Source organism: Podarcis pityusensis, assembly GCF_964106645.2.
Source record: "Podarcis pityusensis genome assembly, chromosome: 11".
In the NCBI taxonomy this organism is placed as follows: Eukaryota; Metazoa; Chordata; class Lepidosauria; order Squamata; family Lacertidae; genus Podarcis; species Podarcis pityusensis.
This window is the reverse complement of record NC_138036.1, coordinates 28,516,118-28,540,854: the sequence shown is the minus strand read 5'-3', so window position 1 is coordinate 28,540,854 and position 24,737 is coordinate 28,516,118. Positions and strand designations below refer to the sequence as shown.

Here is a 24,737-nt window from a genome sequence, read left to right as displayed (position 1 = left end):
GGCGCCGACGGGTCGCGGGCGCTGAGGAGCAGCCGTTACGGTCGCTGGGCTCGCTTCGCTCGGCCGCTGCGTTTGCGTCCCTGCCTCGGCCGTTGAGGAGGAGGCGGCGGCCAGGCTGGGGTCAGTGGAAGCCGAAGGATGGCCGAAGCCCCGGGACCGCCAGGCGACGAGGTGGCGACCCTGCGGGAGAAAGTGGCTGCGCTGGAGTCGGAGCTGGGCGCCTGCCAGAGCCGCTTGGAGCGGGAGAAGAAGCTGCGCCTCAAAGCCCAGGCCAGCGCCGCCAAGTTACGGAGACGGGTAGGGGCGGCCCTCTCGCCTCAGGGGGTCGGGGGCCAGGCGGGGAAACCTCCGGGATAGGGTCGCCCCACAACGGCCTTTGGGTTCAAGGGCTCTGCTGCTCTGGGGACAGGCGGTTGCTCCGCTTCCAGCCTGGGCCGCTTAGGCTCACTGCTGACTTCCTTGTCTCTCACCTGTTAGAAGGTATAGGAGCCTCACCAGGAGGAACGCCGGCCTTCCTAAGCACCTGGATGCTTTGATTTATTACATTTCTTTCTTCTTTCTTTCTTTCTTTCTTTCTGTTTATTTATTTTTACAAAGTAATAATCATAAATAAGAGTAAAAATGTGCACTCCAACACTGAGACCATTCCATGGTCACTATCCAACCTCCCAAAATTTCAACACCTCTTGAGATGGTTTGACCCCTTTCTGTTTTTACAGTACAAATTCTACAGACACCTCCCATATCTCCTCAAAATCATTTCTTCTGCATATTCCCTGGTTTACCATAACAACGCATGTTAATTTATCATTAATAGCTATATCCCTCACTTCCTCCTTTCTTTCACCAAGGCACAGCAGCTTACATGGTTTCCTTCCCTGCTCCCGCTTTTGAAGTACAGTGGTACCTCAGGTTAAGTACTTAATTCGTTCCAGAGGTCCGTTCTTTTTTTATTATTATTAAAACTGTTCTTAACCTGAAGCACCACTTTAGCTAATTGGGCCTCCTGCTGCTGCCACTCCGCCAGAGCACGATTTCTGTTCTCATCCTGAAGCAAAGTTCTTAACCCAAGGTATTATTTCTGGGTTAGTGGAGTCTGTAACCTGAAGCGTATGTAACCCAAGGTACCACTGTATTTGACCGTGTTAATCAGGGGTCAACAAACTCTTTCAGCCAGGGGGTGGGCCACTGTCCCTCAGACCTTGTGGGGGGCCAGACTATATTTGGGGGAGGGGGAATGAACAAATTCCTATGCCCCACAAATAACCCAGAGATGCATTTTAAATGAAAGGACACGTTCTACTCATGTAAAAACACACTGATTCTCGGACCGTCCGCGGGCCGGATTTAGAAGGCGATTGGGCCGCATCTGGGCCTTAGTTTGCCTACCCATGGTGTTAATGCTCCAATATTGGCGACTGCTTTCCCTGGCTTTGTGCAAGAAGAGATAACCATAAATGTTATAATTCACTTGGTTTCCAACTCATTGTGTTACTCACATGATATGTATTTTTTTCACAACCCTTTACTGATAAAGGAAGTTCCACAAAGCCTAGGATTAGTAATGGATCATGCAGGCTTTTCTTAAGGCACACTGCTAATCCTAATGAAATTCATGGGTCATTCCCGCTAAGAGCAAGCAGGTGGTTGAGGGCAAACAGGATTGGAGTCTAGACACTGAGAAACAAGAGGGAGATATCGGCATGATTCTGTAGATCATGGTGTATGCAGAAATACAGTGTGTAAAGGGGAGTCAACTCCACAGCCCAAGGAGGATTTAGCAAGCTTGGTGGCCTTTAGGACCCCTGGAGAAAACTTCCTAAACTGCTTATAGTATCTGGGAGGAGAGCATGGCTGGCTAGAATCCTGAGGTCAGGGGTTGGCAAGGCTTACTGGGCATGTGCTGGATCACTCCCGCGGAGCTCCTCCATGGGCCAGGCCAGCGCAGTGCAACACCAGAAATCACGTCTGCACATGTCCACGGTGCCAGAAATTGCTTCTGCGCATGCCCAGATGCCGGAAATCGTCCCTGCACAGAAGCAATTTTCGGCATCTGGGCATGCGCAGAAGCAATTTCCAGTGCTGTGGACATGCTTAGGCATGATTTCTGGCATGTGCATGCACAGAAGCAATTTCCAGAGCCGCGAAAGAGAGTTGCCGTGCTGTGCCAGTTTAGCGTAGTGTGCAGGGACTCGCCAAGCGGGCAGCTCGGTTCGGGGGTGGCTCATGGGCCGGTTAAGTGACCCTCATGGGCCGCTTCCAGCCCATGGGCCTTAGGTTGCCAACCTCTGCCTGAGGTGGAGCACTCCGGTTTGCAACATTTTGTACTTACAAGTTGAACCAGCAACATAATTATCCTGTTTTGTAGATTGAAGAACTCAAGAAAATCAGTGACGGAGAAAGATATGAGAAGGCAACATCCAATGTAGAAGTGCAAACCGAAGATGCTGCTGAATGGTCACATGAAGGTAAATAGCAGATGGTGCAACGTCAGTAATTAAAATAATTTTCAAAGGGGTAGCCGTGTTAGTTTCTTGCAGCAAAAACAGTCTAAAGGGGCATGCAGCTTTCGTGGTCTCGAACCCATTTTATTAGGTTAAAATAATCTAACAGATAAATGATTCCTGTCCATTGCATCAATCCCATTGTTTGAAAAAAGTGAAAGGAGTTTTAATGAAATAAAAAAAGAGGTGGAATTTTCCACCTTAAAAAGAGGTAAATTCCAGGTGTATCTATTTGTATTTTAAAACTTTTCCCATTTATATTTCAGATATAAATTACTTGGTTGGTTGATTTATTTTGGATCATTTTATACCCATATTTTTTCTGTCTCTAAAGAAATACTTAAGGCAGCTTACATCCTTCACCAAATACAAAAACATCCCCTTTATGCAAACTCCTGACTCAGTTGTAGGTCTCATTTGTGTGTCACCAAACAGATGGGGAAGTGTTAATCCAAATTCTTTACACTTAAAAAAAATAAATCCTGACATGCTTTGGTGCTATTTAGTTATATACATTAAATGGAAATCCCTTTTTTTTAAAGGCTTGGTTGCCTTGCGTCATTATCTCATCTACTTTGGAATTTCTAGACACTTAACATTATTATTTGCATGACCTTTGAGGCAAAGATGCTTATATAAATCCTAAGGTGGTGGTGCTTAATCTTCTGTGGGGATTTAGCTGTTGATGAAAGTAACAATAGCATTACTTGCAAGAAGTGCAAAGTTAAGCATATGTAAATATTTGATTTGATTTTTGATTATTTAATTTATAAACTACTTAATATATTAAAATATATATATCTAAGCAGTTGTACAAAAATAATATGAATTGTAAGGTTTTGTTATCCTTTTGGCATGCTTGACAAATATAGATAAGATGTACAGTTATAAATCCAACTTCCACATACTGTACTGTACAATATCAAATCAAAACAGCATTGCTAATACATTTATTTCCTAACTTTTTGCAGGCTATTACTATTTTCATAATTATTATTATAATAGTTCTGATCCTCATGAGTTAAATGGAGCACAAATACAGCCAAGTTATGATAATGAAGGATCAAACTCTGATTGTGCAGATCAGTTACAATTAGGTGATCAGCCAGATGTTAATGGCACAGAGCATTGCGAGGTTGAAGAACAGGATGCTGTGGTTCATAACATGCAGGTGAGCTGAGTGTTTCTCAACTTTTCTAGTAGTATTATTAGAATTATTACCCACTCTTCATCAGAAAGTCCAAGGGCAAGCCATAGAAATATAAACACAGCATTAAAAATGGTTTAAAACAACTAGAGTGGGTTTCATTCATATACGTACTATCACTAGAGAACAAAGCCATTCCCTGTCCTTAAGAGCCAGTGTGGTGTAGTGGTTAAGAGCAGTAGATTTGTAATCTGGGGAACCGGGTTCACATCTCCGCTCCTCCACATGCAGCTGCTGGGTGACCTTGGGCTAGTCACACTTCTCTGAAGTCTCTCAGCCCCACTCACCTCACAGAGTGTTTGTTGTGGGGGAGGAAGGGAAAGGAGAATGTTAGCCGCTTTGAGACTCCTTCGGGTAGCGATAAAGCGGGATATCAAATCCAAACTCTTCTTTTCAAGATCCTTTGACTTGGTTCCCTTGGTTTTCCCACAACACAAATGATTGCTACTATCTTTATGCAGAGGATTGTGTACAGAAACAACCAATCTAGTTTCAATTGTTGGATTTTTATTTCTTAATGACTTGGTATTAAGTGGTATTAAGTGCTGTATACATACAAAGTATGCTTTGTTCTGCTTTATAACTAGAACCTCAGTTAAATGAGTAACTCTTTTTGTACAAGAACTAGCTTTATTAATGTGATTCCTTAACTGCATTAACTTTCATGTAGAACAGTGCAAATGGAATGATTAAAACAAATGGAATGATACTCACATTTGATTGACTTTTACCCTTATAATTTACAATGTGGGGAAAACCTAAGTAGGATTACCTATTTATATAAACCAGTATATTCCAGTGGATAATGTTAGAGCCGAAATTGGATGTTGGCTTAGTCAGGGACTTTTTTTGAGCAGTTCACTATTTTGAGCTTCTATTCCCCATCCGTGGGATGATATAATAGCAGTGTACCTCAGGGTTGCTATGGGTAGAAACAAAATTAAGACTGTGTGTTTCAAAGTGCTACATAAATATCCTCTTTATGTTGTCTTTCATAATCTTAGAAACCAGAAGAGCCTCTATTAACAGAAGGTACATTAGCAGAAAACTTAAGGGCTGCTGCAGAGGCTGCTGTGTCACAAACAGGATTTATATATGATGAAACCACCGGATTATATTATGACCACAGCACTGGATTCTATTATAACTCGGTAAATATTTGATTTGTTGCTTACTTCATATAAAATAATCTCATACTCCTCAATATAAATAACAAAATTAAACTAATAATGGATTTGTTGATAGTTGTTCTCCTGAAAAATATTTTCTTGGCTGTGAATAGCTTTTTCTTAATGTAATAGGTAACGTTCATGTAAATGCCAAAATCATTCACTCTGATTACAAATAAGACCTGTATGTCACAAAGGAGCTCTCCCATCTCCTGATCCTGCAGTTTTCCTTAAACTACCGGTAGATATTGATCTTATAAAGTTGTTCCATGCCTTCCCCACCCCACCCCCTCCAAAAAATCCTGGTGTTTTCCTTAGCAGACACTTGTCTGCTGCATATTTTTAATGTCTGGTTTGCCAAGGCAGCACAAAGTGCTTAGATTTGATTTGATTTGCAGAGCTTTGTATAAATCCCACTTCCCCTTGTGCAACTCCAAAATCCTTCTGAGGCATCCCAACTTGGTTTGGTGTGTGTTAGAATCCAGTACACACCTAATTGTATGCCTCCTATTCCACAAAGCAGTGAGCAATATATTTTGGAATGATGCAGCTCATTCAAAATGTGTTGATCATAGGCAAATGGTATCTGTAGTTGTACGTGTTTGCAGGGTGGCCCACTATCTTTGTTCTTGACTCAAGTTCACTGTCAAAATTCAGTATCAGTATCAGTATCAGTAAAAAATAAATAAATATCAGTAAAGAAAGCTAATCCTTTTATCTGACTCCACTATTATTTCCAACTGCCAGCCTGAAATTTAACTGCCACTTTGTTGTGTGTCAGTTATATGTTCCAATATAATCTGTTGTGATTAATTTCACTGATTCAACTGTATACCTGTTTCTGTGTACCTACCTTTGGGCCACCCTGTATATGAATTAGCAGATCTGCACCTATGCACAGTGAATCAATCACAGCCATTTATACCTAGCCCTTCTAATATGAGACTAATTAATGAATGAATAAGATGGTATTTGTATGTCCATTTTGGAATCCCTTGTAAGTCAATTACAGTAAGTTAAAGATTACCCTTCACACATTTTTAAAATATGCATTGTTTTTCATTCTCAAAGTCTGGGTTGACTGAAGCATTGTTTAAAGTTAGACATGTTTCTGTGCTTGGATCAGTGTGATTTAAACACATTCATCTTGTTTTTAAATTCATCCTTCCATCCTTTTGCCGGAGGTAGTTTTGTAGTTGAGCTGAAGCAGAAGAAATTTATGCATGCCAGAAGTTATTCAATAGTCTTGCTTACCTATATATTTTAATTATCTTGATGGCCTGGAATACAGAGTTTACCATTCTTTTAAATCTATAGGATTGTTAAATTCTCAAGGTTGTATTCGACATGGTGCTAAGTAAATCCTTATGTGAGCAGAACAAATTTGACTTGCACAATGGGACTATTCTCTATTTGCCTGCATGTCCCCTGAATTTGTTCTGAGTGTTCCCCCAACCCTGAAGAACAAATAAGGGAATGGTGTGGATATGGGAGAAGTCATGTTGTGCAAATGGAAGTAGTTCTACCCATGCAAGGATTTAGTTGAATATATAGTTGATATACTGAAGCCTTTGTAGCCATTGCTTATTTAAATTTGCTTTTGTTCCTGCTAATTTACTGTTCCCTTTCTAAGCTTTTCCATATTTTAATTTATGATTTTGCTATGTTAGAATACAACCTGCTTTATTTAATTTTAAGTGATTTACTGTTCTTGTTTCATTAAAGGAAAACCAACTATATTATGATCCAAATACTGGAATTTATTACTATTGTGATGTTGAAAGTGGCCGATATCAGTTCCATTCACGAGTGGATCTACAGTCTTATGAAACAGCAACTGCTCAGTATAGCAAAGACAGGAAAGGCAAAAAGAAGAGGAAAGATGCAGAATGGCCTAGGGCGAATGAGCTTAAGGTATCTTCACAACAAATTACATTTTAGTAAATAAAAATGTGATTGATGATGCATTTTAATCAAAATTAGCATCTTTCTAAGGTCAGGTAAGTATGGAGCATGTTTAAGAGAAAAGTTTATACAGTATGCATTCTAAATGGCTCAGAATGACAGTAAAATTCTCTTATTTTCTACATGGGGATTGATTTGTACTATATAAATGGATTATGCATGATGTGAGAAATAAAATTTGTAGCAGTTAGTTACTATATCCATTATAATTTGGTAAAACAATTGCTAAAAATTGGTCATTAATACATTCTTAGGAAGGAATACAACCTTGTGCTTCATTTAATGTTCTATCAGTGTATATATTTCATCTTGCCAAACAGAACAATCCTCCCTCTTTCCCTATGCTTAACCTATTCCCAGTTAACTGTGTCCATCCCAAATATGCATGCCTTAGAGAATAGAAAATCAGACTGAGTGGATAAAGTGCCACTCTAGGAAGCCATGCTTAACTAAACAGAAAAATTGAATTGATAAATGGCTATCAGCCCTTGGTACATCCAGCTGCCAATGCTGTTAGGTTCTATAACTGTAGATAGAAGTGACTTGTCTTCACGTTTACAGACACGATATTAAAAAAAACAGCAAACTACTCTGATGCTGTATGAGAAAATGGTTCCCATGCAGCAAAGTACACTTCTCTTCAGTTTAGTTGTGTCTCATGACTGAGTGATGTATTTTTCTTATTTTTTCGCTTTCTTTTATTGTGCATGAGAGCAGGCAGGATCTGTAAGTTGCTGGCTGGTCAAAATCAAGCTGTGTCAACTTGAGATCCTTTCTCCAACCTATTCCCAGTTACTTCAGTGTAAGTCTCACTGAACTCTGTGGGACTTGTTTCTGGATTGTGCTGTGACTATGAATTTCTTCATCCACTGCCGTTTGCTCATTTTCTCAGAGGAGGGAGGAGAATGGGAGAAATGGAACAGATAACAATATCAGAAGAGAGGAAAATAAAACTGTCCTCCTCAACTCCTCTGCAGGCCTATTCTAGACTAGCCTTGCCTACCAGTTGATAAGCATTTTTAAGCTTTCCAGACTGACATGAGGTCCTAGGGTGAGTTACAGGAAAACAAAAGATGAATTTTTAAACCACGTAAACCCAATACAAAATGCAGAACCAAAAATAGAGTTTAGAATGAATTAAAAAGTTAGGTCTTTGACATATATCTCAGCTGTCAAAGACCAGGGTAAAGAGATGCATCTTCAGCATGCAGTAAAAGCCACACGATGGCTCTATTCTACCTCCAGAACTAAAGGCAGCATCCCAGTTGTTGGGGAGATACCCTGAATCTCTTTTTGACAGGAATGTATGTCAGCAGCAGGTTCTGAGTATAATATTCTATTTAGACCTTAAAGCTGGCTGCTTGGAAATGATTGGCTGCCAAACCAATCCGTGGATCTCTTAGATCACATGGCAATGGTAATATTTTGACTCCTTTCACTTGCAACACTTGCCACTCACCAAAGTGATACAACATTTTATACTGAGCAGTGGGCTATATATATATTAACTGTTAAACTTCAGCACACCATTGCTGCAGCTCATTTCCCATCTTCAAGCTGAAAAGCAGGAAGGCTGTGTGATACTGTTGGTGCCGTGATGTTGGCGAAGGGTTTAGCTGTAATGATGCAAACAGTGATTTACTGAACCCTGAAGCCAGGGTTTGAGCAGGTGTCTAGAAAATGGGGAGAGTCAGCAGTTAATTTCCAGGCAGCAGTGTACTGGAGGATGCAAGAAGTCACCCTCTCTGCTGATGTTCTCTACATGTCCCCTAGGCGGGGATCACATACTGCCAGTCATTGCTGTTGCACTGAGTAAGGAGATAGCTACCAAACCTGCCTCAAGGACACCCTTGTGGCCTTGTGTTGGGATAGACTTCTGAATTTCTGCATCTGTGCATAAGTCTTAAAACTGAAAGTGTCCTGGCTGCAAAGTATATCATGTTTCTGTAGCTTTGTACCTTCCATGCATACATGTGTGAGAGAAGGACATGGTAGCATTTGATCTTTTTGTTGTGTTAAGGAAATTGAAATATGCAGAATTTGGAAGCAATTTGTCCAGAGGTAATATATTTCCATAGTACTCTCAACACATACTTCATTTTTGCACTGTATTGTTTACTGTTTGCTACTGTTCATCTTTAGGTACATCAGTTGACAGAAACCATGGCTAATCTGAAGATTTCATCTTCTGGATTGGCAACTTCTAGTGAAGGTAGAGTTATGATACCAAACGCATCAGTCTGACGATGTTTAAAGTTGATCTTAAAGCACCATTAAAACAATTAATTACATGAAGATATAATTTAAGATCAATTCTAATTTACACACATATGCTGTGATTAAATAGGGGTTCTTTCTGCCTTAGACATGCTAAATAACAATCAATGATTTATTTGTTTTAAGTTAAGTTTCAGGTATAGTAAGTTTATTAAAATAACCTAGTATAAAATGAAATAAATCTAAACATATAATCTCATAAAATTGGATTTATGGCCCTCTTATGCAGGGTTCTATTTCTTCGTAATAAGAGAAGTGCAGGAAACACATCTTCAGTCATCAGACAGGTCATGTATTTATATTCTTGGAGTCAGGAACTAGCAAGGCATCACAGTATCTAGGTGGAATTACCATCCGTTATTTCACCAAGATGCACTACTGAGTCCTTACGATCTCATCCTGAGCTCTGCAGTGTTTTCAGTGAAGAAACTTAATATTTTTGGTTCTACCAACTAAACAGATGAGGAAAGACTATTTTGCCCAGAGGCAAAACTGAAAAGTTCTTGATACTTGTTGCAGCCCATCTTATACATGCTGGTTCAGATGTAAATTTCACTTCATTCATTGGGACTTGTTTCCAAATAAGGGTACATAGGATGGAAGCCTTAGCCTTCAAGTAAGCGATCTCCGTTAGTATCCTTGCATGCAGACATGCCTTATCTATAAATAGACATAATTCTACAGTACGAGAGATGTGTGGAGCACATGGCCAGTGGTTTTATATTATTCCTTTAGATTACATAAAGATTTATTTAGTTGCACACCAGTATAATTTAACTGTGGGAAACAGAAGATAGAAGGAATGCTTGCTCGGCATTTTTAAAGGAAATATGTGCATTTTAAATGGGAATCTTTATTTAAATTTATATCTTTTTCTTGGCAATTTGCATAATTTAAAGCGCTTTGATTTAAATGAGTCCACTTTGCTTGAAATAATGTGGGGAGAATGGCCCTCTTTACCACTCACACAGGCTCCTCTTAACTGTTCACCTTCCCCAGTTGCTTACATGCTCCTGTTTCCCTAGCTACATGCACTTCTTTTTCTCTATATATTCACCATTTCGAAATGAAATGCCACTCCACAGGGGTTGCAAATTCTCTTTCACTTCAGATTTTGCTACAATTGGGAAATGCAGCAGGAATCATGAAGTGCAGCAGCAAGCAAAATAGGCTAGTGCAGGGATGGCAGGCACATTATGCATTGGGGGTTTTCAAATGGCAAACTGTATTGGACATATTAGCCATCATCTGCTTGTAGCAAAAATCTGTACAAGTCCATCTCTGAGAACTACTTGGATAAGTTTTTTCCAAAATATTTTGTTCCTAGTACAGCAGCAAAAACATCTAACACAGCAGATCTCACATGGACCATAGCTCTATGAATCTAGAAAGCTTCATTTATCCTTATGTATGACTATTTGTTCATTCTCAACAATATATATATTTTGTTGTAAAATGCGTTCAAATATCTGATTGAACTTCCATTTTCAGAGAAATTTTGTGTGTAATAAGTTTAGAGAATGGCTTGATAGTTCATGAGTTGTATTTATTCTACTACAAGTCTGAATGTTAAAGAAGAATATTTGTAATTGTTTATTTTTTTTAAAGAAGCATTTTTAATTTCCATGTAGTCCACTGTTAATCTTGGCTTGCTTTCCTTTCTGTGATAACAGGAAATATTGTAGGCAGATTAATTATCTGAGAATATGAGAAGTGCTTTTTGTTTTAGTGTTACTTGTTTTTGTATATTAAGCAGAGAGAAATATTGTATATTTGGGTTTCTTGAATGACATGTTGAGAGAAATCTAATAAATAAATGAAGCTTAAGGGAAAATAAGAAAAGGAATAATAGAGTCATAGAATTGGAAGGGATCCCAAGGGTCATCTAGTCCAATCGCCTGCAAGGCATGGTTCTCAGCTTGATTATACATGACAAAAGGCCATCCGAACACTGTTTAAAAACATCCAAGGAGGGACAGTCCACAACCTGTCATGGAAATCTGTTCCACTAGTCGGAATCTCCTTTCTTGTAACTTGAATCCATTGATTCAGGTCCTAGCCTCTGAAACAGGAGAGAACAAGCTTTCTCCATGTGACAGCCCTTTAGATATTTGAAGATGGCTATCCTATCTCCTCTCAGTCTTCTCTTCACCAGGCTAAACATACCAAATTCTCTCAACCATTTCTCATAAGGCTTGGTTTCCAGGTCCTTTATCATATTGGTTGCCCTCCTCTGCACATGTCCCAGCTTGTCAATATCCTTCTTAAATTATGGTGGCCAGAACTGGACATGGTATTCCAGGTGTGCTCTGACAAAGGCAAAATATAGCAGGACTTCCCTTGACACTAAACTCTAAACTCTGTTGATGCAGCCTAGAATAGCATTAGTGGGAGGGGGGGTTTGCTGCTGCATCACAGTGTGGACTCAGATTTAGCTTATGGTCTACTAAGACCCCTAGATCCTTTTCACGTACACTACTGGCAAGCCAGGTGCCCCATATCTTATATTTGTGCAGCTGGTTCTTCCTGCCTAAGTGTAGAACCATACATTTGTTGCTATTGAAATTAATTTAGTTAGTTTGGGGGAGAGGACACATATTATCCTAAGAGATGTTCAGTTCATCTCATGCTTATGGAGGAGAGATAGTAACTGGCTTTTGTTTTATACGCCTGGGATGAATGGTAGCATTCATCCCAGTACAGATCAGGTCATTGATGCTGATACATTTGGGAATAATCACCAAACTGTTGGGCTGAGGGAGAAAACTGAAAATGTATTGATTAAGTAGCTGGCCTTAAATAATGCAGTATTTTGTGAAAAGATGGTTTGTGTTGTGTATTGTTTGGATATGCCTATCGATACTGCAAAATTGCAGAAATGTAATCGTTTGATAGCTGTGTTTACAGTTCTGTTGCAGTGTGTGGCAGTGGATGAGAGTGTACAAATAGTTGTACATAGAACACTGTTTGAACTGTAAAGGAACATTTCTACTGATAGGATATTGACGAGTATTGGTGATAGGACCTTAGTATTAAGTGTTGTGTGGATTTCCCACCTTAAAACTGGGATGATTCAGATACTAGCACACTTGTATAGTACTTTTTATAATTTTGAATAAGAAAAAAATTGGTTTAAATAATCTGCAAATGTTGGTGTGTGAAAGTGAAATGCTTTTATCCTAAATATTTACACTAGTGTAATGCCATGATGTCTGGGGCTGAGCTAGATCATTGGCCCCCTCACTGTATGACTTAGTTTTACAGGCTAGGGATTTGTAAAGTACAGACATGTGAAAGGAGCAAGTGATCCCCAAATACAATCTCCCTATGAGATGAGGAGCTAGCCTGCATAGTTCATGAACATCATTAGAAGGGAAGGAGAAAAACTTCCCTATATCAAGGAGCTAGTTCAAACGCTAGGTGCCTGTGTACAGAACAGTGATCAAGAATTAAAAGAAGGTTGGCAATCTCGTTCTCCCTCCCAAACAAATCTGGCCCAAGGAAAGTCAACAGCAGATCCACTATTCTGAAGGAGCAACTGGTCTGCTTGCTTTCTGTCTGGCTAGCTCATCACGTTGGAGGTCCATGCCAGGCATACACGCTTTTCTATGAAAAGGAATGGACAGCTATTTGGAGAAATATATTGTTACTGTTCCTCGGTGTTTCCTGTCACAATCTGAAAGTAATAGTTAGTTGGTTGGTTTGCTGGCTAGTGCAGTACAAGAGCACTGAAGCAAGTAGCTTAGAACAAAGAAAGGAAGTTTGGAACACAGGATTTTTTAACTGGGAAAGGGGGAAAGAGGAAAAAATATAGAAACCTCTGCAAATGAATGTCTAGAATGGATAGCATCCTTTGCCTTTTTTATTTTAAGTAAAGACAGAAACTCTGAAAAGTTAATGAAGGGGTTTGAAGATTGGAAGAGGACCTTTAGTCATGATATCTTAGAATGGTTAAAATTGATCAGATACCAACTGATTTTTCTATTTCCCATTACAGTACTAGCTTGCTTGCTTGCTTGCTTACAGATTTTGCATCTTGTGCCTTAAAAGAATCCAGTCATTAAAAGAACAACGTTATTATCATTCGTCAAGTTTGATTTTCATTCAATCTTCTTCAGGACTTGAAAACAGATGAGCAGAAATCATCCAGCAATCTGAATTGCCTTTTTACCACCAATGAGCTAAGTTCTCCAGAAGAAGAAAAAGGTCCAAATCTGAAAAAGGCTAAGGTGGACACTGATACAAGAAACAGCCTATCAGCCAAAGAATCAATTACCACAACTGGCGCCAATTTACGTTTTGAGAACACACAATGTACTGCTGTGATAGAGGACAGTAAAACAGAGACAGAGAGTGAGCCTGAAGAAGGGGAAATTACAGACTCTGAAGAGGAGGACTATAGCAGTGAAGATGAAGTAACAAGTGAAGAAACTGTAAATTCAGAAGACACTGACAGTGAAGGTGAATCCTGGGTTTTTACAAAGTATCCTTAAATATTTATAGTTTGGGGAACAAGCAAAAATGGATAATATCAAAAATTGAAACCTACAAGTTTGAATGCTATAGATCTTCAGCAAAATGGCAAAAGTTGTCTTGATCTCTCCGTTTCTAGTCTTCAGATGTTGCAACTAAGTATGGATAAATGTAAAAGCTGTATCTTATCACTATAAAAGCTGTCAGATGAAGATACTTCATGACGTTGCTGCTTACATGGATCTATTTAGACTTCTTACTTGAAAATATTGTATGTGTAAAGTGGAGGGACACTAATGTTATGTTCAGAAATTAGTGTTTTTCTTCAGATGCTTACTCAGATGCTTACTCTTATTCGTGGTGTGTATAAAAATGTACACCTGCATAGCTGGTTGGTTAAGAAGCAGTTTATATGGCATTGCTTCTGAAACAGACACCCCCCTCGACTAATCAATATTTTATTTTCATAGTTTGATGTTGAGAAAGTTTTGTTCTTTTTGGTCTAGGAATATTCCAGATACTGGGAGCAATACAGTGTCCCCTGTATATAGGAGTCTAGGCGCCCTTCGTTCTTTTGTTGGTATCATTGAATACCACTTGGCAAGCACTGGTTATTAGTTTGTCCTTGTGCTTCCCACAGTGGCAAGTAGTAGGACCTTTCTCTTCATCTTAGAGCCTGTTCACATCTGGAGTAGCTGTCATGTAGTTTAGTATTCAAGTTGGCTAAATATCCAGATTCTGTGAACAGCCCCAGTGTCTTCTTCCTCTGTTGCTGCAAAAGCTCTGTCTCCTTCGTGGCAACACTTATCTTCAGTGCCCCTTTCAACTAATTCAGCACATGGTCATTGCATCAGTTAGGAAATTTGGCACTAGCCTTCTTTCTACTCTAAGAAGAAGTGGGAGTTCTGTCTGCTGGCCTTGACTGCTAGCAAAAATAATTGTAACTATCCTGATGCTGCCTACTTTTTAATTTAAATGTCTATTACCAAGATAAACTTCCTGGCACAACAGAATAACCAGGCTGTTGATTTCTATGGGCTCTTAAAAGGCCAACTGTGGGAAAATATGCTAGTCAAAAGTTTTTCTACTAGATGTGCTTGTACAGTTAATTTTTACAGTGTTTTGATACATTAACCCTTTTTTGGTTTAACTGATGTACTGGCTGAACTCAATGGTTCTAGCCACAAGGCTGGCTATTTCTGCCTCCATGTTTAAAGGCAGCACACTTCTGAATAACAGATGCTGGAAACTGCAGGACAGGAGAGTGCTTCTCATATGCATGTGGTTGGCCACTGTGAGAATAAGATGCTGTGGGGCATTAGTCTGATCCAACAGGCTGTTCCTACAGTCTTAACCCTACTTTTGAAAATCAAGGGTGATTGGGGAAATATGAGATTGATTTATCTGATGCTTATTTTTTATTGATTTAGGCGAAGACAAGATTTGGCCCCCTTGTATTAGAGTGATTGTGATTAGATCACCAGTACTGCAAATGGGATCTCTGTATATCATCACAGCTGTCAAACCTGCCACAATTGGAAGGTAATACAAAATATGCAAAAGAAATCCATGCTTATGTTAGCTGATAAGATTGCCAATTCTATTGAACTAGATTGAATTGAGTGGCTTACAATCAGACAGCACGATTTTTCTGTTTAAATCAATTCATCATACTCTTTGACTCCTAGAATAGTAGCATGCCAGGGATAGATGCCATGGCAGTTCACTATAAGAAACTAGGATGGTGATTGAATTCTGTTGAACTTTGTGTATTGCCAAAGGCAAAATACTGTGTATTGGGAATTAGTGCAGTACAATAAATAGTATTTTAATATATCTGAACTAGATCATTCAGTGGTAAAACTACCACTAAAGTCCATATTCACTACATATTTAAATTGGTTTGAAGACAGCATGACTAAGAGAAATTTGTAGTTTTTGTAGTCTAGCATTTTGGTCTGAAGAGCTTTACAAGCAGCGCTGGTTAGCTGAGTCTAGCTGCTGTTTTAATATCTTAAAATGCCAGCCATGTAGCATCCCTCCAGTGAGAAACTATAATGATGGCTAGACCCAGCCACCCAGCACTGCTTGGGGTACTGGACTGTAAAATATAATTTAAAAGGAGAGCCGTATGCAAGCATAGATGGTAGGTCCTGCCAGAGTGCTGCTCAGTGTTATAGCATAAGATTGCACAGTTGAGTCCTTAAGGCGTCTTTTCACAGTACTTCTCCTTGTGGGCTTTGTAACTGTTGCTTCTGTTTACAGAGAAAAAGATATGGAACATACACTGCAGATTCCAGAGGTTGGAGTTAGTAAGGTAATTAACTCTTTAAGGACTTTAAAAAGAGATCTTAACTTGTCAGTTACTTCATTTTAAACCTAATGCTGTGTTAGTGAAATGTGCTCTGTATTAAAACACTTTATTTTTTAACAGTTTCATGCAGAAGTATACTTTGATAACGAATTGCAAAGTTACGTTCTTGTGGATCAAGGCAGTCAGAATGGTACTGTGGTTAACGGAAATCAAATTTTACAGGTAAGCATAACCATTAGGTGCTGCTGCCTGGTCTACCCTTTACCCATCACTAGAAATTGCCACTCCCCTTTTTATCCTTTCTGCCCTTCCCACCCCCACCCCATAATGCTGCTACTGCTTGTACACACTTTGTGATCCCCTTGATCTTTCTCTGAAGCAGCAGTACAGAAACCTTTTATCAGCACTTATCTGCAGTCTAGCTTTCCCCCTTTTTTTCCTTATAGCCTAAAACAAAGAGTGAACCTCATGTTCTGGAACATGGTGATGAAGTGAAAATTGGGGAAACGGTTTTATCCTTTCACATACACCCTGGGAGTGAAACCTGCGATGGATGTGAACCAGGGCAAGTCAGAGCCCATCTTCGCCTTGATAAGAAAAGTGCATCTTCAAGTAAGTGATAAAAATGGCTTGAGGGTTTTGTTTTGTTTTGTTTTGTTTTGTTTTTTAATGCACTGTCAATTTCCAGGAAGAAGATTGATCCCAAGTTGAAGTAGATAAACAAATGACTTAACTTGGAAAAAGGCTACACGTTTTTGTTATTTTTACACTACTGAAGCATTTTTAAAATAAATTTGCCTTCAGCCTAAAGGTGGTCTTGCCTCCATTAAGCAAACTAAATCTAAGATGCAAAAGTTTCCAGACTTCATAATTTCATCTTTTGTTTTAGCTCACCATCTTCCAATTGGATACTCAGAATGGTTAGGTAAGGGTTAGCTACCTGGGCAGCATTCAGCCCCATCCTACTTTTCTGCAACTCCCATTTCAGCTGAAAGAAGTGAAGGTCAGCTGGGAACGATTAAAGAGCTGCAGTTTGCTCCTGGTGCCCCAAGTGCAATGAGAGAACTTCATCTCATGGTGCTTGCAGGACCATAGATCAGCAGTAGAGCACCTACTTTGGATTCGTATGGTCCAGGTTCAATCCTCAGCATCTTCAAGTATAGCTTTGAATGTCCCATCTGAAGCCATGGGTAGCCACCGCCAGTCAGTGTAGACAGTGCTGAGCTAGATGAACTAGTCGACTCGCTCTGTATAAGACAGCTTCCTATGTTCCTGTGCTGGGAGGAGAGAGGTACTTAGTCCTGAAAAGGCAAGCTTGAAGGGAAGCACTAATCACTGACTTATACACTTCTCAGTACTGAATGAGGATACCAGGCAACCTTCAGCGTAGTACTCTTACAGCTGTATATCAACTGTGCCCTACCTCCCAATATGCAGTGTAGGGACTGGCAGTTTGACATGAAACTTACTGCAAACCCCCAAAGCTGAAGAAGATAATCCATTATTTAGATTGAGGTGGGGAGCTTTAGGTTCAGAAGCTAAATAGATGGCCTCCCTATCTCTCACTGGCCCTGCTCTGCACTCGTGTGCAAACTTACCAAGTTGGAATATATTTTTGAACTGTTTATAATACCCTTTGCTTGCCTGGAGGAAGGCTGGAGAGCCGTGTGTGTGTGGCCACATCCACCAATAGTGCACAGCCCCTGGAAGGTTACCTGTGAGTGAACATGGCCCTCAGATTTAGAAAGGTTCCTCATCCAATTTAGATAATAGGGAATCCATGGTATGCCTAGAAGTTGAATTCAAATGGCCAATAAGATATATTGAAAGTGCTGTTGTGCCTACAAGTAAATTCGCACACTAGCCTTAGCATAACACAAAAATTCCTCTAGTTGAATTCCCATCTGCCAATGGGTCTCTGCTGACTTAGTTGAATCATCTTCTTGTACTCTTTCAGTTTGCACTGTTCTGACAAAAGAAGAGAAGGAATTGGTTAGAAGAAAAGAATTAAAACAAATTCGTGTTAAGTATGGCTTGCAGGTAAGTTCCTTTTTAACAAAAGTTGTCTGATAAATTACTGGATTTGGGGACATACAGGTTTTTTAAAAATATTTGTACTGTATTCTGCATCATATTCTTAGTTGTAGAAGTTACAAGTGTTGGTTAGATGGGAATGAATTGTCATATGAAACACAAGAGTAGAATTCATTGAGCCTGTGTATTCAGGGTAATTTTACAGCAGTTGTACCAGGGACGGCACTGTCAAAGAGAAGACAACTCAATCTTCTAGATTGCAAGCAGGGTCTTTCCAAACTGTCGTTGCTAACATACAGCTGCATTTCAAAGCAGTCCTTCATGTGCACACTTAAGAATAACTACCCCCTCACACACAAACAAAACTCATTGCAATCAACTAAATTCAACATTTAAGCTAGTAGCCATTGCTCCAGTTTGTGACAACAAATTAGAAAAATAAATTGTGCATTATGTGAAATAGTTCTGGGTTTTTTGTCATGTCATGGGATGGCCTGATTGCTAGTATTTGGGAAGGGGAAGAAAAACTCACTTCACTTTCAATATATATATTGTAAAACACTACCATGTTCCCCTGCCCCCTTAGCTGTCATTTTCCCCACTCAGTTAAGAAGCCCTTAGTCATTTCACCTTGTAGGGAAGATGTTTCAAGTCCCAATCATTTTTACTGCACGTATCTGCACCTTTTCTATACTGCAAGGTTTTAAAGGAATCTATGGAATATTTCTAGAATTACATCAAACTCTACAGTATAATATGCTGGGAATTGAGTGTATTTAATATGCACCTAAAATGTGTATGAGTTGTTTTTCCCATTGCCTGTGCCTTATTGTTAAATGTATTGTTTGGAAACAAATAAGTTTCCAAACATGGGGATGATTGGTTGTTGTTTTTTTTAAAGAATACAGAATATGAAAATGAAAAAGTTATAAAAAACCCAAACTACAAAGACAGAGCAGGAAAACGCCGTGAGACAGTTGGAAGTGAAGGAAACTTTCACAGAGATGATGCTCCAGCCTCTGTACATGTGTAAGTTGCTGGTTGGTTTTCTGCGAGTATATATATCTCTAGAAATGCGTTAACCTATCACACATGCAGTGCAGTTATTCACATGGCTTACTTCCAGTTCTCTAAACCACATATCATTTACTATCTTTTTTTGAAAGTTGTTTATCTATTCACTGTGCATTTAAACACCTCTTAAAATAATTGTAATCAATCTTTATTTACTGACTTAAAAATATACACAACTTGATTGTTAAAAAAAGCCTCAAAGTGGTTTACAAAAAGATAGAACAAAATTAAGAAAAAATAACAACCCTATTTTAAAATTACATCAAATTTCTATGCATCTGAGTAGGCTTGTCTAAATAAGCATGTTTTTAGCAGACACTAAAATGAGTATAGTGATGGTTTTGCATTATGGTTTCTGAGATCAAAGAGCAGGTTCTTGTCTGTGTATGGATACAATTGGATGCCATTTGAATCAAGATAGTGAACTGGACCTTTTAAAAACTGCATTGATCTTGGCCTCCAATTTCAAAATGGCACTGATTTTTTTGTTTCTTCGCGCTCTTGAGCAAATGCCAGGTATGAGTTTGCTAGTATTATATTGTTAGTAAATAGTCTACCATGCAGAAACATATTTAGCTCCTGATATAAACTATGGATAAGCAGATTTCACTGAACCGTTTCAAAAATGACAATTTGTAGTAAGGCCACTGTATCTTCTCTTATTTTGGCTGTAAGAAAAACAGTTTTCTCTCAAAGTGTAAAAAAGTAAATAGTTCCTTGCCATGTAAAAGTCCTTTTTTTTTTTTTTAAAGTGAAATTAGTGATAGCAACAAAGGTCACAAAATGTTGGAGAAGATGGGATGGAAGAAAGGAGATGGGCTCGGAAAGAGTGGTGGCGGAATGAAGGATCCGGTAGGTCTACTTCAATGTATAAATTGCGCAAAGCTTAGACTAAAGCTGTTATCCTATTTTCACTTCCTTGGAAGTAAACCCTGTTGAAACGAATGATACTTGTTTAATAGGATTGTGCTGTGGAGTACACTCACACTGCAATCCTATGCACAATTTGAAGTGTCATTGAACTTTGTGGGACTTCTGAGGTTGCTTACTTTTAGTAGTTTTTGATGGGTTTTTATTTTGTTTTCTGGGATGTATGTTTTGATTATTGAACCTATTTTATTAATGCACAATGAATGATAGATACATATTGTAGTAAAATGGGGGGTCATCAGTTACTATTTCAGATATGTCTTGTGATTTGGCCTTGTTTCAGCGAACCACTTCACTCAGTTCAGGTGAGCTCAAACAGGAAGTAGATTTTTTTTCCTTGCAAATTGTGCTAGATGAGAGGGGAGGAGGGTTGCTGCTACTGTTTGTTTTAGGAAACAGGCTTGAGTGGAGGTAGGCAACACACAAGCACCCAACAATGGGAAAGCTTGGATATGAGGGAAGTTTTACAGACACTTTTTCTATCTATGTCCTATTCTATGATAGTCATTCAAATGTGCAATTAATATTTCATCAAAAGAACCCATATCATTATATTAAAGAAAGAAGCTGAGTGAACTGCAAAGGGCACTTTACTTGTGGGGAAGTTTGAGTTCACTGGTGGGGAATTTCCTCTAGTGTGTGTGTACACACACACACACACACACACACACACGCCACAAACTATCATTGCTTTCATGCTATTTCCGGTCAATCTTGTGGACTTCCCTTAGGCATCTGGCTGGTCATTGTAAGAGCAGAATGCTGGACTGACAGGCCTCTGGTCTGATCAGCAAGACTCTTAAGTTCTTGGAGCCATTCCACTCAGAAAATATTGGAATTCCTCCCAGTACCTGTCACTATGGTGCAGGTACAGTGGTACCTCAGTTTACATAGGCTTCAGGTTACAGACGCTTCAGGTTACAGACTTTGCTAACCCAGAAATAGTGCTTCAGGTTAAGAACTTTGCTTCAGGATGAGAACAGAAATCATGGTCTGGCGGCACAGCAGCAGCAGGAGGCCCCATTAGCTAATGTGGTGCTTCAGATTAAGAACAGTTTCAGGTTAAGAACGGACCTTCGGAACGAATTAAGTACTTAACCCGAGGTATATATTCTGGCTTGTGAAGTGTACCTTCAGCTAGATAATTTATTGGACCTCTTCTACTCTTTCATGGCTATCCTGAATAAGAACATACTTTTGAGATTTGAAGGTACTACAATTTGTGTACAAGAAAAGTCACCGGCTGTTTCAGTCAATAAAATTGTTGTATAAGTGGGCATTTGGAAGTAAAATAAAATAGTGTGACTGATATTGTTACCTGTTAATCCCACTGTTCTTTTAGGTTTAGACTTATTTTTTATATAATGTTCTGTTTTTATTTTTTTGGGTAAGCTTTGCTGAAAGTGTCAGTTGCATCACACATACACAGATGGTGGCTTTAGCATGAGAACATAGTTTTTAGGTTTCCTCATTATGTGCTTTTCTCCAGCTTTTCAAGATATTAAAAGTTATTGAATGCATATTATTTGTTGAATTTATGCTTATAAGAATTCATTGTCTGGCAGATCAAACTTCAGCTGCACAGAAAGCATGCAGGCTTAGGTTCAGCTACTCCTACATCTGCAGAAGAGGTTCAGATCATCAGCACCAAGAACAGAAGGAACTGGGAAAAAGCAAGAGAGAGATTTGCAGAAAAATTTCAGGAGCCTAAAACACAGAAAAATGCACCAAAGGATCTGACTTGGGTTAGAGAAACTGCAGAGTGACATTCAGCATTTAATGTTACCTTGGTTAAATAGATTTTTATTTTATGCTAAAATGGAAGTTGGATTATTTGTATATTTCTTAGACTGCTGTATTGGCTAGTTATCTGCAATACATGGTTGGTTTATATGTTTTCATTTTTCTTTAAAATACAAAACGTGTGACTGGCCCAGGACTTGGTTGAATGGATTTTGATATTAAACTTTCAGAACTTGTGGGTAATTTATGAGGGAAGACATTTTAACCCACCTAGTCAGTGAATTGATATATTCATTAATCTATTCTTGGACTCTTCATGGATCTCATAGAAATGTGTGAACTGATGCAAAAAAAAAAAATGCCTTGTGTATATGGTTAAAGTCCTTTGAGAATTTTTGTAGCAAAAGAGGGAGCATTATTGATATGCTTCACCACTTCACTATTATATGAAATTAACCAAGATTTTCTAACAACCTTATTTTCTTCTGTGAAGGACATTATTGAGGGTTAAGTATTAATCTTGTTGTAGTCTTGAGGTAGCATGTTCAGAAACTGCCGTGATATTCAAAGCTGTAATACACTTTTAAGAATTGTTACTACAGAATTTATATGGGAGGATTGTGACTGATTGCAGATTTCCTGGCTGGACTCAAGAATTCTCCTTCAAAGGTTAGCATACAATTCTAGCCTAATTTTTCAGTGTGCATTGGGTTCCAAGAAAACTATATTCAATCATGCATTTTTTCCACCTGCATTCCAAGAGTTCTGTACTACAATTATTCTTAAAGTGTAAATTGGTCCTAAAATAGAAACTGCTATCTGATTACTATGTAAGTCTTCAAGCCACTCTGAAATAGGCCGTTTTGAAATCAGTAGAGTGGCTTCGAATCTCAGCAGACGAGCATTATTTATTAACCTGTTGGGCCTGTTCTGTATCCATTGCTGGCAATGGAGTTTAGGCCAGGAATCTTGGTTTTCTTTTGTTTCAGGGCGGAGGTTGAACACTTATTTATTGAATGTTAATAAAACAGTGCTTTCAACATTTGTGGTGTAAAACTTAAATTCATGAAGGTGCTAGGCAAAAGGCAGTTAAACTTCATTTTTAAAAATCTCTTGTATTTCTGGGTATAGCAATCTGATTTCCAAGAGCCATTCAAACTGGCAATTAGCTGAAGAGGTGTATACCTTACCATAGCATAACTTAATCAGTTATAATTTATTACTTAAAGATGAGATGCTGAAGCGATTAAACTGACTACTCCATGGAAGGCTCTCCCCTCTGCTATTCTGGACTCCAGTGACTTTAAAAATATGAGATTCAGTGACTTTAAACTACAGCTGGGGGGGGGGGCGTTCTGAGACTAAGCCTTAATCCTTAATGTTTCAGTCTGTCCCTTAGAAAACCAGTTTAGACTGACAAGGATTGCAGTTATCAGTTTAACTGATCAGAAATGTCTTGGGCTGCAATACTAACAGTGTCTGAGCAGGAATAAGTCCCACTGAATTCACTTGGACTCACTCCCATTGTACCCATAATCAGCTTCCCAAATTCTGCTGGGTGGTGCTGTGGGTTAAACCACAGAGCCTAGAACTTGCTGATCAGAAGGTCGCCAGTTCGAATCCCCGCGATGGGGTGAGCTCCCATTGCTCGGTCCCTGCTGCCAACCTAGCAGTTTGAAAGCACATCAAAGTGCAAGTAGATAAATAAGTACTGCTCCAGCAGGAAGGTAAACGGCGTTTCTGTGTGCTGCTCTGGTTCGCCAGAAGCAGCTTCGTTATGCTGGCCACATGACCCGGAAGCTGTACGCCGGCTCCCTTGACCAATAAAGCGAGATGGGCGCCGCAACCCCCGAGTCAGCCACGACTGGACCTAATGGTCAGGGGTCCCTTTACCTTTAACTACTTAATAGAGCTGAGCAATGTCTGGTTTTCAACATCGTGATATATCAGCAGCTAAACATCACAATATTTCAATATATCAGGGGTAGGCAACCTAAGGCTTGTGGGCCAGATCTGGCCCAATCGCCTTCTCAATCCGGCCCACGGACGGTCCAGGAATCGTTGTTTTTACATGAGTAGAATGTGTCCTTTTATTTAAAATGCACCTCTGGGTTATTTGTGGGGCATAAGAATTTGTTTTTTATTTATTTTTCAAAATATAGTCCAGCCCACCACATAGTCTGAGGGATGGTGGACTGGCCCACAGCTGAAAAAGGTTGCTGACCCCTGTGATATACATATCATGATGTCTGAAATTGGAGATCAGGTGTAGGGATGGGGAGGGGAAAGTGACCTCCACCACATGGTTTGAGTGGGAGGGGATGGGGGTGACTCAAGCCACAGTCCATCCCTCCGTAGCAAAGATGTTTGTCCACTGGCTGCTGCTTTCCTGTTGACTGAGAAAAACACCTCCGCCTCCTCAGTGCCAGGGGAAGGTAGTGCCACGGTGCCTCAGCAATGGCCATGCCTCCCGATCAGCTTAGATCAGCAGTGATGGCAGCTGCCCTGTTTTCTCTGAACTCAGATCATTGGCTGAGATCATGCAATGTTGGCAGTGCCTTGAAATCAGCTGCCTGGCTATCCCTCGCATGAGCAACAATGTATTGCTGAGTCAAAATTGTTGCCGTGGTGTGATTTTGAAACTGATTTGGGCCAATATGAAGAACTGCAGTGCTACTACTTAAAATTTGTACTGCATCTTCCCCTCCCTCTTAGATACAACACAGTCCATAATTATTGAAATAATCAGGATACTTACTGTTAGAGGGGACTGCAACTTATGTTTAACATTTGAGTCACATGAGGATAGACTTTTTAACTCTTAGTGCCATCATCCTATTACAGCAGCTACCTGGTTTTTATGCAAGTATACACAGCGATTCATTTTAAATTGTTCACTGATGAAGTTGCATTCGGTTACCAAGCAAAATCTTGGTATTTGGTTCCAATTACCTACTGAAACCCTTTTAGTATGCAAAGGCAGTGTTCAAAAGAGTGAATCCTGGTTAGAGAGCAGACTTTTAACTTGCAATCACACACAGAGATGC

The 24,737-nt window shown here is 39.4% G+C and overlaps 1 protein-coding gene across 2 annotated transcripts; it reads left to right on the top strand.

The window, feature by feature from the left end:
* The first annotated feature begins 75 nt into the window (after window positions 1–75).
* AGGF1 (angiogenic factor with G-patch and FHA domains 1) lies at window positions 76–22,732 on the top strand. Of its 2 annotated transcripts, none has more exons than XM_080972640.1 (14): window positions 76–297; window positions 2,369–2,468; window positions 3,476–3,675; window positions 4,716–4,862; window positions 6,606–6,794; window positions 13,241–13,583; window positions 15,026–15,137; window positions 15,861–15,912; window positions 16,030–16,131; window positions 16,356–16,521; window positions 17,867–17,949; window positions 18,845–18,972; window positions 19,770–19,869; window positions 21,513–22,732. In XM_080972640.1, the coding sequence occupies exons 1-14, from the start codon at window positions 139–141 to the stop codon at window positions 21,711–21,713; spliced, it is 2,082 nt and encodes a 693-aa protein (XP_080828766.1). In that variant the 5' UTR covers window positions 76–138; the 3' UTR covers window positions 21,714–22,732. The 2 variants fall into 2 exon arrangements, with proteins under 2 accessions (XP_080828766.1, XP_080828767.1); XM_080972641.1 differs by lacking the exon at window positions 13,241–13,583 and adding an exon at window positions 8,988–9,057 and having other exon boundaries at window positions 78–297.
* Window positions 22,733–24,737: the final 2,005 nt, after the last annotated feature.

Bases quoted from the DNA above. Each gene is read 5' to 3' on its own strand.
- AGGF1 (XM_080972640.1), top strand. From the start codon at position 139: ATGGCCGAAGCCCCGGGACCGCCAGGCGACGAGGTGGCGACCCTGCGG. The intron at 2,469-3,475 runs GTAAATAGCAGA...AACTTTTTGCAG, and splicing joins TGCTGAATGGTCACATGAAG to GCTATTACTATTTTCATAAT. The intron at 18,973-19,769 runs GTAAGTTGCTGG...TTTTTTTTAAAG, and splicing joins GCTCCAGCCTCTGTACATGT to TGAAATTAGTGATAGCAACA.